Source organism: Cnephaeus nilssonii (assembly GCF_951640355.1).
Source record: "Cnephaeus nilssonii genome assembly, chromosome: 5".
NCBI lineage: Eukaryota > Metazoa > Chordata > Mammalia > Chiroptera > Vespertilionidae > Cnephaeus > Cnephaeus nilssonii.
In genome coordinates, this window is record NC_137076.1 from 66,473,620 (window position 1) to 66,488,618 (window position 14,999).

Genomic DNA, 14,999 nt, shown 5'->3' on the forward strand with positions numbered 1-14,999 from the left:
TGAATCCCTGGGCTATGAGGAGGCATTAGAGGAACGCGAGCATCCCGACCTCGTGCAGCTGAGGAGACAGGCACGGCCACAGGAGCTCAGTATGCCAGTGCCTGACAGCGGTCCACGCACGCTGTGTGGGACAGAGGCTGGTGGAGTCAGGAAGGATTCTGAGCAAGGTCGGGAAGAACAAAGGGGAGGGAACTGGACGAGGAAGCACAACATTTTGGGCAAAGCACTACCGTATTAACAACACGTATCCAACCTAGCGTATTACTCCGAGCAGCCTCTTCGCACTAAGAACCTTGACTATTTGTTCATTTCTGTACTGATACACATCCCTTCTTATGCTATGCTCAACTGCCAAGGCTTGTCGATTCACAATGTATGAATTCTTCAAGTCCACTGCCCCAGAGGTCTGTCATCAACCACCTATACCTACACTGCTTAAAGCACCACCCTTCCATTCTTGGTGTCTACAGTTTCTTACCCTTTCCAATTATTCTAAAAACGAATCCTCCCTCTGAGGTGACCTCATCGAGCCGTGCTCCAAGCCAACCTCTCCCTTGGCTCCACAATGCAAACAGGTCCGTCCGGGCAGAACCCAGAGGTCTCCTGCCACCTGGCCCTTCCGCTCTGCCCAAGCCTCTCTCCCAACATGACCAGCTTACCTGGGCTGGGCCAGGCCTCTGCCCTGGAGACACCTGCTCCGCTGTTCTTAAGCCTCTGCTAATGCGGTTCCTCTGCCCTCTCCTCCTCGCCTACCTGCTGTAGAGCGGGGCATGCCAAGCGGGGAGGTGTGGTGGCTGCTCACAGCAGCACCTGCTCAGAAAGCAGGCTCCTCCCCTCACTGGCCCAAGCCTCAATATTCCATGCAGATCACTCTTTTTAGAGAGAGTGGGAGAGAGAGGGAAAGACAGAGAAACATCGATGTGAGAGAAACACATCCATGGGTTGCCTCCTGCACACGCCCTGCTGAGAGGTACAGGTGGTTGATGCCCTTGACCGGAATCGAACCCGGGACCCTTTGGCCTGCAGGCCGACGCTCTATCCCCTGAGCCAAACCGGCCAGGGCCAGATCACTCTTTCAGTCTCTTCTGTCACTCAGTTAAAATGCAGTAGTGGATCAGCTAATATTAATCCAATTAAACGTGCATGGAGTTTGATGCCAGAGACACAGTGAACAAGATACGGATGGTCCACAGGGAGACGCAGCAAGCACATAACTAGACCATCAGCTTCAATGTGGCCACTGCTAAAGGTTACCGGATTACCGTTCATTGATTTTGGTGGGACATGGAACCTGTCCATTAGATAGCAATGTACCTGACAACCTTGAAATTGAAGTTTCCTTTGTGGGGGAGGAGAGACACCAGTACTAAGAGCAGCCATTAGCTGCAGGAACCCATCCCGAAGGTGGTTCAGGAATTTGTAAGGGAACAAGTTCAGTGACCAGGGTGTGGTCCCAGGGAGGCATGACTGGTATGTGACTCTAAGTAAGAATGAGAAATGAACTCACAGGGACAAGGAGAGAAGGGCTTTCACAAAAGAATAAGATGATTAAGATTTTGAGGATGTTTATTCAACGCTTTTCCTGGGAAAGAGGGACCCATTTGAGGGAAACAAACTTGTCCAGTTACCAGAATTACTGTGGTTGAACAGGGACCACTTATCCGGCCATAAACTCTACAGCTGTAATAAGCATTATACCCTAGTGATTTTAATTATCTTATGGCTCATACTCAGAAAGGCTAGCTTCTTCCTCAAAATATCAATTTTATCTACTGTTTCCATTCTTATTTATTTCACTCTCAAGAAGTTCAAGAAGGTTCAGTTAAAGACCTCTTATATTTCTGGATTATCCCCTAATGCAGCGCTGGGCATCACAATAACCTTTGGATGAACGACTGAATTCCCGTACATGAACTGTATCCAATGCTCACAGGCTTTATGGAATTTGAGAAGCTTTCACTTTAATATCTAATTGACCTTTAACTGGAGTAACTTCCATTAAATTACTTTTAAATTTATTGGTGTCCTTCCATGCTTTGTGAAAGTTAATCTAATACCTAAATGTGGTATATTCAGCCCGGCTGGCGTGGCTCAGTGGTTAAGCATTGACCTATACACCAGGAGGTCACCGTTCCATTCCCCATCAGGGCACAAGCCCAGGTTGCAGGCTCGATCCCCAGTAGGGGACATGCAAGAGGCAGCTGATCAATGATTATCTCTTATCATTGGTGTTTCTATCTCTCTCTCCCTCTCTGAAATCAATAAAAATATGTGTTTTAAATGTAGTATTTAAAAATGTATTTAGAAAATGTATAATATAAAAATGTTAAAGAATGTATTTTCAGTCACCAAGGGCGTCTTACCTACACATAAAGTATTTTGTAATGAACTACTCCTTTCTGTTTATTTGCTAAGTTCACACAATTTGAATACTATCTTTAAACACTGTGTAATTGGTAATTTGATTCCTAAGTTGTTGATCATAACATATCCACGCCAATGAAAAAAAGATTTACATTTTCGTAATAGGTCACCTTCTACTCCCCTACAGAGTATGCAGTACTCAGTATACCAAAGTACCCAAATACAATGACCAATACTTCACAGTAATTTCCTGGCCCTAAGAGAATGTGAAGGAAATCCAGATGATTTCTTACCTGTTTTTTTGTTTGTTTGTTTGGGTTTTTTTTAAAATATATTTTTATTGATTTCAGAGAGGAAGGGAAAAGGAAAGAGATAGAAACATCAATGATGAGAGAGAATCACTGACCAGGCTGTCTCCTGCACATGCCCTACTGGGGATCGAGTTCGCAATCCGGGCATGTGCCCTGATCTGGAATCAAACCCAAACCATGACCTCCTGGTTCATAGGTCGAACACTCAACCACTGAGCCACTCCAGCAGGGCTCTTACCTCAATTTTAAAACAAACATTAATTGCCTAGATAGAAGTTTTTCAAATTGGCAACATTATCTAATTCATATGCTCCCAGAGTCTAAAAATACTAATGTGACTATAATTCAAACCCAGATTTCTCACTTTAATCAAAGGATTTATATCCAATCGGAGTGGCACAGTAGTTTGAGTGTTCTTCTTTGCACAGGGAGGTCACCAATGGATTCCCAGTCAAGCCACATGGCCAGGTTTCAGGCTCAATCCCCAGTAGGTGGCGTGCAGGAGGCAGCCCATCAATGATGTGTCTCTCTCTCTCCCCCTCTTCCTTCCTCTTCTCTGAAATCAATAAAAACATTTTTTAAAAACAGTAATATAGATTTAACTGACAAACTGCTTAGACCTTAACTGTTAAAAGTTTTAACCTTGTCTAAATATTTCAAACCCCCACAAATGGAACTTTAAAAAATGTGTCCTTTATGTCATACATCAAAATTTGTTTAAGGAAAATGCTGCCCAAGCTACTATCGTAAGCCTTTGCAAAGTTGTCACACTTGAAAATATTCAGCTGAAAAGAGTTTATGTTAGCAATAAATAACCATTTCTCCCCAAAAAAGCAAAGATTTTAAAAAATGACCAGATAATCATAACTACATTTACTCCTATGAACATTACTAATAAAGCCCAAGTACTATCATTAATTAACTGTAAATTCTTCATAAATTATTTTGAAACTCAGACTTTAAAAGTCAATAAAAGTGTTTTTCAAGATTTTAAGGAATTCATAAATTTGAGTGGTTTTAAATGAATCACAAGCAGCCACTGTCTGCCAATTTATAAATAATCCAATTCCTGCTTATGTGCCCATAACAATCTATTAACCCCTTCCAGGCCTCTGTAATTGCTGACTCAATCAGAGTCAACAACTGAAAAGCAGCTGCGAACATTCTAATCATTTGTATTTGGAATGTTTTTTGTTTGTTTGTTTGTTTGTTTACTTTCCTGGACAGAAAAATAAATGAATTCACACCCAAACGATGAAGGCAGTCACCAAGGCCTCCAAGCTGGAGCTTCTATTCCTAGTTTCATGTACTCAGAATCCTTTCTGTTAGGTTTATATGCTCAGGTATGGAAAGATGCCAAAGACATATTAAGAAAGAAACACAGGCAAACTGCAGGGGGGCGGGGCAGAGGGGGAGGGCCTGAAATATAATATAGATTAATTTATCCATAAAAGGGAAGAGGGAAGAGAATACGTACACCAATTGCTTGCATAATCATGAAAAATTACTGGAAGATCATAAAGGCTAATAGTGTTTAATCGTTGAGAAATATGACCAAAGTGTTCTAGATAGAATGGGTTGGGAACTTTTACGTCTCGTTATGATCATTATAAAATTTTTCTTTGTTACCATGACCCTGTGCTACACTTATAACAGTAAAGATTTAAAATCCAAAACCTTTCCTCCCTGCTCCTCTCCATATGGAGAAGACCCTGGGGCACAGCTTCTTGGCCCCATGCAAGGCACCAGCCTAAAATGAACAGCCATCAATAAAGTATATATTCCACCTCCTTCCTGAGATGGGTATCAAAGGCTTGTCTTGCTTCAAAAGAATACCCGATGGAACAGTGCAGAAGGGAAAAAATTGAAAAGGTAATAGGATAAGGCTGTAAAGTGCTACTATCAGCCATTCATTATGTAGTTCAAAAGCAAAAGTTTTCAAAATATAAGAATAGCCAATGCCAGAAACAAGGCACTAGAAATGTCTGTCATAAGAATAGAAAAACTAACCCAGACTGGAAAACTAGGATATAAACTACCTTTAAAGAAGGTAGTTTATATCCACTCAACTTCTTATACATTTTAATAGTACTATTTGGGAGGAAAAATAAACGTAAAAAAGCTATGTTCTAGAGTTGACTACCAACCACCATTGTCTTCCACCCATATTAGGTCATTCTTTTCAACAATTCCAGACATGACTTCAGAATTCTGCTTAATACACAGTGCTCCCACTCTGTCAGAATTCATAGGAGAGATATCGTCCTACTGCCTCCTTGCACACTTTTTTGACCATTTACCTGGTAAGACCAATCCCTTCAGAATAGATGAAAATAGTCTTTTCTAAAGCATTTCACTAAAATCAGAAGTTTGTGTTCCGTTCTGTGTTGGAGTCTCTGAACCAAGTTCTAATTTACATAACGCATGTATACACATCTGGAAACTAAAAGTTCACTGACAAATAACACTTTAGCCCTAGCCCGTCTGTCTCAGCGGACAGAGCATCGGGCCACAGACTGAAGGGTCTCAGGTACCTCGGGCATGTACCTCAGTTGCAGGCTCTATCCCCAGCTCCGGTTGGGGTGCGTGCGGGAGGCAACCAATCAATATGTCTCTCTGACATTAATGTTTCTCTCCCTCCCACCCTCGCCCCATTTCCTCTCTCTCTCAAACTCAATGGAAAAATATCCTCAGGTGAGAATTAACAACAAAAATAACACTTTAAAACAGGCGTCCTCAAACTACGGCCCGCGGGCCACATGCAGGTGTTTTTGCCGTTTTGTTTTTTTACTTCAAAACAAGATATGTGCAGGGTGCATAGGAATTTGTTCATAGTTTTTTTTTAAACTATAGTCCGGCCCTCCAACGGTCTGAGGGACAGTGAACTGGCCCCCTGTTTAAAAAGTTTGAGGACCCCTGCTTTAAAAGAACTAAGTGTTCAGAGGAGATGGTTTCTGAATGAACACAGTGAAGGGTAAGGATAGGAAAGGCATCTACAACCCCTATTCCACCCTTGGAAGAATAAGTCAATAAATGCAAAGTGTCTACAGGGGAATTTTAAAAGATTTTTAAATGTTCAAACCAGATGTTCTTCTACAGGATATACAAAGCAGCTTCTGCGGAAACCAGATTCAACCAGCTAATGACAATTACACTGCACACAGATTGAAATGCAGCTGTTTTGAGGAACTTTGTTCCTTGATTATAGCCGGGTGTCAAAAACTATCAGTTACCACTAACAATGTTGTCTCCAAAAATTTTAAAGTACTGTTTAAAAAAAAAAAAGTCTCTCAGTGTATGAACTGGAAGACCTAGATGGCACACTGAACAAAAATTGCATTTATACACCATCTGAGTTACGTACGAAAAGAAACATGTCATCACAATGCACAAATCTTGTTATGTTCATGGAAACAGACGCACAAGATGGACTCAAACTCAGCAGCCAGGTCTGGGAAATATTCTCTGTGTTTAAAGCTGATGAGTCTACCCCATGGATTGTATCTACAGGAAAACTTCCCAAAAGAAGCCCATCAAGTCAGCACTGTGGTGCTAAAGAACATTTCAAGGATAATTAAACCTACCTTTCCGAATTTTAAAGGCCAGTGCACTGAATCCTGGAGAGGTGGAGCAGCATGAGTCAAGACTCAGGTCTAGGGCAAAGCCAATCCCCAAACCAAAGACCAGCCCCCAAGGTGGGTGGGCACCTGGGTGCCTGCACCTTGGCTTGGCTTCCTCCACCTGGAGGCCTACTAGGATTTAGAAAGAAGTTATCTAGAAGATGAAGGCCATGCCCTGTCATGCTGTCGGGGAGCAGACAACTAAAATGTAATCAGTGAACAACAGTCTGTGAACTTGGAAATGCAAACACGGTTTCCTGGCAAGCTGATGTGACGAGGGTTGCAAAAGCCATGCTGCCTGTGGAGCTGGAGGTGTGTCGCCAGAAGTTCCAGAACACTGTCACGGGCGAGGCCCCTGAGCAGCAGGCACTAACTTCTGATGGGCGCGACACACACACCCTACTTGGAGAGAGGTTACCTCCCTCTGCAGGAAACTGCTTTATAAAGCCTATCCCCATACACAGGGCTCCTTGGCCTGGCCCCCTTGGTGGTGCAACTACGCAGAGTGCTTTCTTTCCTAGGTACACAGGGTCCGTGTGATACACCCTATCCTCAAGGGGATCTTGGGACCAAAGGGTTAAAAGCCTCCGTCCTCAGACTAGCCAACTCCCTCCATATTTATCACACTTCTGATTTCAGGTTCCTGCCAGAAAGGAAACTGAGCCCTAACAGAGACAATCCGGTGACCAGGTCAGGCTGTGTCTCACTGTCAATCAGAGGCCGGGGCTGTTTCTGTCCTGCCCCTGAGCTGAGAATGGTTTTCACCTATTAAACGGTCTGGGGTTGGGGTAGAGGGAATCAAAAGCACATTTCATGACACATAGAAATGACACAGAATTCAAGTTTCACTGACAGTAAATAAAATTTTACTGGCACACAGCCATGTTCATTCATTCCCCTTTTGCCCACAGTAGTAGGCCTTTGTACTTACGATGGCTGAACAGTTGTAACAGAGACTGTCAGGCCCACAAGCCTAAAACATTGACATTTACTATCTTATCTGGGACCTCACACATTAAAAAAAAAGTTTACTGATCCTTGTTATAAATCAAGAGACTGGGAGCATGATGTTTAGAAACCAGCATTATACATGTTCAATGAAATGTCAATTACCAGGTCCTGGGCAGATGACAAACACCTTAATGCTTACAAAGTTAAGGATCAGACACACTCTGTCCTTAAGAAGTCCTTAACTAGAACAGACAGAAATCACAAGGGGAAATGAAAGGGGGAAGGGTGCTCTGAGCAACTTAAATGAAGGCCATGTCTAGAAAACCGAGAATTTTTCTCAAAAGGAAATCCCTGAGGCTCCTACTTTGGGCCAGTGTACACTAAGCTGTAAAAACTTCTAACAAGCTTCTTATCTGATTTTCAAGCCAATAACCAATAAGCAGGAAAACGGCTGTGCTAGACAGGGATTTTAACGACAATCCGTGGTTAATAGTGATATAAAAGGATCAGGCAGAAATCATAAAAAGAAGTCCCCAAAATTTAAACACTAAACTGGGATCCAAAGATGCACTTAAAAGTATGCAGTGAGTCCCTGAAATGACATGTGCATTTCAGTGCCCCTGGCTTTTTCTGGGGCAGAGGTCCCACAGGTTTAAATCTGACTTTTCAAACAGTTACAAGCCACCAGCACTCAGCCTACACTTCTTAAGTGCGTCATTATATTTCAACACTGAAATAACTGATGTGCATAAAAAAGCTGGCCATGAGTCATCAAGAAAAATTTTAAATCATGTTTAGAGTACTTTGGGCTAAACAAAAGCAAACCAGGCAGCTCACACTCCAACCGCTTGTTAACCTTGCCAACTCCTGCTCCTTGCCCTGGAGGAGGGAGCAGTAAAGGAAACAAATGCTGGTTTTAGTCTTTGGTTTGTACCTTCACCACTGAAAGCTTCACTTAAAATAAGTGCTTAAAAGGGGTCTTAGAAGCTGTTGTGAAGTTTCAAATTAATAGTCTCATATGCAGACATTAATTGATCAATTAAAAATATATCAATGCCAGTTGGGAATGCTTTCAAAACAACAGAAAAATATGGTTTAATTTTTTCAAGAAGTAAGTCCAACAGAACCTACGTTTTTAAAAATGAACTATTCTAACTGTCCTCAATCACCTTAGTACAGTGATGGGCAACCTTTTGAGCTTGGTGTGTCATACTTCGCCAAAAAACTGAGCATAACTCGGGTAGTGTGTCACTTTGAGGAAAAAACTAACTCCAAGACTCTAGTGGCAAATGTTTCATCCTCAGGAGCAGCAAATGTTTCATCCTCGGCATGCGGCCGCGTGTCATCAGAAATGGCTACGCGTGTCAGTGCTGACACGCGTGTCATAGGTTCGCCACCACTGCCTTAGTATGTCTTTACCTTAAAAGCCACAATCAGTGGTTAGATGCTGGACTGGTTGTAGCGTAACCAAAGGTTTGGTCCTTGAACACTTGTTAAGTGCACATCATATACCACTGGTCTACAGTTAATAGAGGATTCAAAAGGGAAGCACACAATCCCTTCGCCAACGACCACGCTTTCTACTCCGTGTCTGGCCATCTTTATTTTTGGTGCTTTCAAGTGAGGAAAGACATCCTTAGTAATCATTCAAGGTCTAGACTAGATAAGGCCAAAATAACATGGCCAGAGTCAGGGTCGGAATCCTCTTAGACTAGGTTTTTCTCTCAGTTCCAAGCTACTCCACTATAAGTAAACATATAAACAGGCCGCTACTTTCACTCAGAGGTAAAAAGGTCCTCCGGGCCACTCCTGCATTTATTAGGAATGTGGGTCACTGCCGCCATCAGAGCCCGCCAACTGGGAAAACATCAAAATCTATACCCTCACAATCCCAGGCCAACAGTTTGAATAAGGACACCACATACTAAGGACACCGCATACTAGTAAGTGACAATAGATTTTCAATCAAGTCTCGACTTTCTGAAATATCATGAACTAAAATATTAAACATTAATTGTTCAAATTTTAAATGCATGATCACATAAAGTGCTGCAACATCTTGAAAATGGGGAAAGCAGACTGAATACCAGAACTGTCAAGTAAACAACTTACCGTCTCAGGAATTAAAATACTTTCCCAGTTAAGGTTCCTACCAAACTTCTGATGCCGAGTAAGAAACAAACAACTCCAAGCAAAGCCGCCCTGTATTTTAACATTTTAAACCAGTAGTGTTGAATATGGTGCCGATGTTCTAACTTATACGCTTGGACAGGGAGGGGAGGGAAGAAGCTTAACACTGATATAATTCAGTGTTTGGACAACCTAGCCAAACTTTTTACTGCCAATCCAAATAAAGAAGCAAGGTGTATTGGCTAAGATGCCATATCTTCCTCCAGAACATGTCTAATTTATTAACCTTGTGGGAAAACTGAGTCTGTAATTCCAATTCTGACAAACCATTAACTGTGATGGCGTAACAGGTGCCCATAATACTAAGGAGGGAAGAGCTTCACCAACAGGAAGTAAGGAAGCAGAACTGTCAGGCTCATATGCTTGCTTCCTCCTCAGGCATGCAAACCCTACAGACACAGGATGTCATCAGTGTTTGATGAGGATGTTTGCTGTTCCAGCCAGCGCAGTACTGAAACTGATCCTTCTTTTTCCAACAAGTCTGTGGACAAATTCATCAGGCAAATTTCTTTAGAGCAGTATTTTTCAAACAAAATCTCCAAATCTAAGACTTCCAATAAATTACAATAAAATGATATTTTGATTTCCAACTTTTTAAAAAAATCCCATCACAATCAATTCCAAAGGCTTGCCTCCTCAATGTCAGAGGTTCTAGCAAAGAGTTTCTGTAGGTTAAAGTCTATGTATGGAGAATAACCAGATGCAATAAATGAGCCTTGACCAGACGTGTTATAGACAAAGCTGCTGTCGTATTTGGGGGCCAACTGAGGAAATCTATGTCCCAGTGATGAGATGAAAACTTACCAAGCTAGCTGACAGGAAAAACAAAATAAAACTCCTTACATAACTGTATATACAGTATGATTTCATTTCGATTAAAACATGCACACATATGCATAGACAATTATCTGGAAAGCAATACAATGGTGAGCTCTGGGTGGTAGGAATATGTGGTTATATTTGCTTCTCTGTGTTTTCCAAGTTTCAACAATGTACATGTAACACCACTTCTGTAATAATACTTCAAGCCACCAAGGGCTCATTCAAGTCAAAAATCAGTATTTATGAAGTGCCTACTATAGGTGAGACACACAGAGATCTGCTTTTATTCTCACCAAGGCCTCCAAGTTTTTTCAGTTAATCCTTCTCCCCAAGCCTCTGGGCTAAGCAACAGTCGTTTTTAAAATATAACATTTCCTTAAACTCCAAAGAGTTTTTTTCTCTCTGTTCTCTCTCAGGCACACTAATAATTTTTCACCGTTTTCCCTTTATAGCTACTCTTTCAACCCTGGCAACTAATATAAAAGCTAAAACACTCTTCTGTAGGCTGAAAGCCTGTGACAGAGGAGGAACTAATACAGTGAGGGGAGGGAGGATCCTTCTCTCTAGCTTATTCAAAGTTAAACATGTCTGGGGCAACTTTACTTACTAGAAAGCAGTGTATGATCTATGATCTTAAGATGGAATCAAGGTCAAGTTCTACTGCATGTCAGGCAACACCCTTTAGCTATGACTAAAGATGAAGAGCGATATGGGGAAACCTAACAAATACCTGAAACCTGTAATTGTTCTGGATGTGGAAATGAAAGTGCTGGAATCACATACAAAATACATTTTGTATGAAAAATACACAAACTTAAGGAAGAAAGCTCAAGGCCAAACAATCAGAAAGTCATCTTATTTAAAAGTGGCATTACATGAGACTGAAATATTTGGGACAAAACAATTCTGGGTTGCAGTTATTTGCTAGTAAGTGTCACCTACAAGAATATCCCAAGCTTCTCTCCAATCCGTGCTGCCCCCTCTGCAACAAATTATCCCACCAAAAGTGTTAACTATGGTTACATTGAAGACTTCCTTTCTCTACTTAGACGCGATTAAATATCCATCAGTGGTAATTGGATGAAAATGCAACTTACTATTGTAACCTCTAACCACTGGTGATCACTACCCAAATCAGCTTTCAGGGAAATACTTTTCTCTGAATCTTAAAACTAGTTCATTTATTAGCCTTGAGCTTCAAGTAACTAGAGAGCTAGCCTTTCACAGCGGGTTTTCTAAAAAAAAAAAAAAAAAAATCACATCCTAAAAACCTTGGGGAAAGAAGCCCCCAAGCATCCCCATTAATGGAAACCTCAGATTCTCTGCCACTTCCCTGAAAACGTAGCTGTCTTAAGTCCTTCGACTGCAGCTTATCACTTTACAAAAAGAAATTTTGAATTCTCTCTTGACTGGGGTAAGCGGAGGACAGACCCTGGTCCCCGCCGAGGCGCGGTGCAGCGCCCGCGTCTCCGTTACTAGAAAGCCCAGGCTGCTTTTCCACGATCTCCGGGTGACGACGCATTCCTAACGGGTTTCGAAGGCAGGTTTAAATCGCCCGCTTTTTTGTTTGCTCGCTGCATTCACCCGGCCCCGGGGCTGCGGCCACCCCCGTGCGCCTGGGAGGGGAAGCCGCGAGGAGAGCCGGGCGGAGGCCCCTGGGGTGGGGACGGGGACGTTGCGGGCGGGGGAGATGGCGGGGTGGGCTAGGGGCGACCCGGGGTTGGGGTGCGGCCGCCGCCCTGCACGGGGTGCTCACCGCGCAGCGCCCGCCCGCCCGCCGGGATGCGCGCAGGGCCGCGGCACCGCCTCCTCCCGCCCTCCCTCGCCGTCCTCCTCCCGAGGCGGCGACAGAAACAACAGCGGGGGAGGAGGGGAAAGTAACTCCCGGCACCTTCGCCGGAATTAGCCCGGGTGCAGCGATGACACCTTCTCCCGGCGCAACCGAGCGCCGCTCTCTCCGCAGCGACGTGCCCGCCGCCGCCCTCTCCATTCGAAAGTGGCCGCCCCCCGCCGCCGCTGCGCCCGCCCCGCCGCCGCCGCCGCACCAATCCGCTCGGCCCCAGTGGCAAATCAAACGATCCCTCGCGTCCAGAAGCCACTAGCGCCGCTGGAAACGGCCGCGCCGGCCCCCTCCCCGCGGCCCTCCCGGGCGGCACCTCCGGGCCGGGGCGGGCGCTCGGCGAGAACGGCGGAGAGGAGGGAGCGGCGGCGAGCAGCCCCGAGCGGGCTCGGCTCCCGCTCCCGCTCCCGCTCCCGCCCCCAGACAGTTCTGGAAACTGTGGATCACCTCTGTCACAGGAAGCCATCCGGCGAGGAAGGCGGCGCGGAACCAACAAACAAACGCCTGCGGCAGCCGCCGGAATCGGCGTGGGGACAGCGACGGGCTTCGGGCCGTTCCCCGGGCGGGGGCGCGGCGGTCGCCCCCGCGGCGCGGGCTTTGTGCGCGGCGGGCCGGGCATCCCCGTTCCCGAAGCCCCCCACCCCGACCACCGCAACGCTGCTGGGACCGTTAGGTGACGCTCCGACCGCGGCCGAGAAAGCAGCACCTCGGCCGCCCCCCGCCCCCATGTCCACACCGAGCCGCCTCTCCTCCGCCGCCAGAGGCGGGCTCCAAAAGTTGGCCCCCGGGCCACCCAGCACCTGCCCACGTGCCGCGGAGGCTCGCTCGCGGGTCTCCCCGGCCCTTTTCCCCCGCCGCCCTCGGCCGCCAGGTCACCTATTACCGGTGGGAGGGGAGAGAGGCTGCTATTTAAACGCCCGCGGAAGTTGAAGCACCCCCACTGGCGGGTGCCGTGCACCTGCCTCCCGCCGCCGCGCTCCGCCACTTTGAGCAGCAGCCCGGTCCTCGGCCCCGCCTCCTGCCCGCAGGCGGGCGCGGGGGGGCGGGGGGGAGCGGGAAGGAGGTGGATGGGATCGAATTTCTCCAGCAAATGGGACCGTTCCGACAGGATTCGGTTCCCCGGTCAACATTCCACATTCCACCCCTCTCCCGAATTTTGCAAGCCAGCGCCAACAACCCGGAAAGCCTGCTGGCTGCCGAACAACAGCCCCCCAACTCACAAACACACACTCACAGGCACAGGACACGTGCACTGAAGGGCTTTGCAACTTGCAGTCCCAGGGTACACACTGCACGTTCATTTAAGGCAGCGAATACTAAGCGACCCCACCCCCACAATTTGCAGATGGTGCCAAAGGTTGCAATTTGCAATCCGTGTTTTAAGTTCATGGTTAATCGGTACTTTGCTCTACCAATGCAACTCCTTCCTAATTTTACCGATGAAGGGTTTTACACTTTACAGGCACTCTCGCCGTAAGTAAAAGGTCTGATCACTGGAAACCCAATTTGGAAGAATCTAATTGCCAAGCTGTCCCTCCGCCCCCCTGCTCACTGCCCTTGAATTGATGCAATGAATATTTTGGACATGTGGTGACGCGGTGACAAGAGCCGGGGCTGTGGCCACCCTACACAATGTACCTCTACACACACACACACACACACACACACACACACACACACCTATATTTAGACAAATATAGTCGTCCCCCTCCCTCCACGGTCACACACACCCTGGATTCATGTATGTATGCGAACCTGCGTTCTGCCATTGCCATCTGTCTACCAAGTTGCTACTATGCTTTCCACTTTCATGCAGCCTAATGCACTTTGGGCCAACTATGCTCGGCTTCTGCTCCTGAACGCGTTTAATTGATGCTTCACCTGAAAACCGCATGTTCTTCACAAATCCAAAAGAAGGAAAAGCTCTAAGTCTTCGGCCCCCCAAAAATTGAAAAATAATCATAGTAAAACTTACTGATCCAACATAAATCAATTCTCAGGCTCCAAAAATCATCCTCTCCTCCTCCTCCTCCTCCTCTGGCCCCCGCCCCGGCAATGCCCAAGTTACTGGTGGGATAGTAAGGCTGCGCTCGCCGGCTGCCTGCCCTCCCTCCTCGCTACGTATCGAGAACCCAATCTTTTGGCGCCATATTAATGACGTACTATATTATTTCCACTAGGCAGCGACCTTCGGCATTAAATTACTCCCGAGAACTCCCGAGCAAAGCAACAAAACCATCAAATATGGCTGAGCCTCTCGGCTCGTCCTGCAGCCGCCGCCGCCGCCGCCGCCGCGGGATCGGGACGCGCACACGTACCCACACGCGGACACACGCGGACACGCGCGGACACCCGCGCGGCGCGCCCCTCGCCCCCCGCGGCCCGCGCGCGTACCTGCTGCGGAAGGGTTCGGCCGAGGCGCTGGGCTCCGCGCCGCATGAGTTCGGGCCGCGGCGGGAGGGCGGGCGGGGAGCCGGGCGGGCCCCTGCGTTCGCCGGCGCGCACACACCCGGCACTCGCGCGGGGAGGCACTCTCGGACGGGCGTTTGGCTTGTTATGGAGGAAGGACTGTGTGAATCAAACTCATTTCTGGGTCACTGCTGCCACAGGGGGGAGCACTTTAATCCCTTGCCAAAACGAGAGGGTGGGGACAGGAGGGCGGAGGGAGCGCGGGGAGCCCGCGGCGCGGGGGGCTCCGAGACCCCGGTTAACTCTTCGCGGCCCTGCCGCCGCCCGCTCGACCTGCGTCCGCGGGGGCGGGCGCGGCTCAGCTGGGAGAGTCCCTTCCGTCAGCTCCCTAGTGAGCCTAGACATTCTTGAGGTGTCTCCCAGCAGGAAAGGGGATTTTTACGTTATCCCCTTCTAACTGTCCCCGTCCCAACTCTGGTCCGACATCACAGA

At 46.7% G+C, this 14,999-nt stretch overlaps 1 protein-coding gene across 5 annotated transcripts in view; it reads right to left on the reverse strand.

Annotated features, from left to right (window-relative positions):
* The window catches only part of JADE1 (jade family PHD finger 1), a 53,156-nt gene extending 38,584 nt beyond the window's left edge, over positions 1-14,572 (reverse strand). Inside the window, exon 1 of one of the 5 annotated variants that reach the window (XM_079770669.1) lies at positions 14,493-14,572. Coding sequence is in view for 1 of the 5 variants with exons in the window: in XM_079770666.1 (XP_079626792.1) it covers positions 12,546-12,564 (19 nt within the window). In the remaining 4 variants the exon portion in view is untranslated. Of the gene's footprint in view, positions 1-6,259; positions 6,299-12,545; positions 12,698-12,974; positions 13,634-14,492 lie in introns of those variants that run through there. The other 4 variants (XM_079770667.1, XM_079770668.1, XM_079770666.1 and 1 more) reach the window with 4 other exon arrangements.
* Positions 14,573-14,999: the final 427 nt, after the last annotated feature.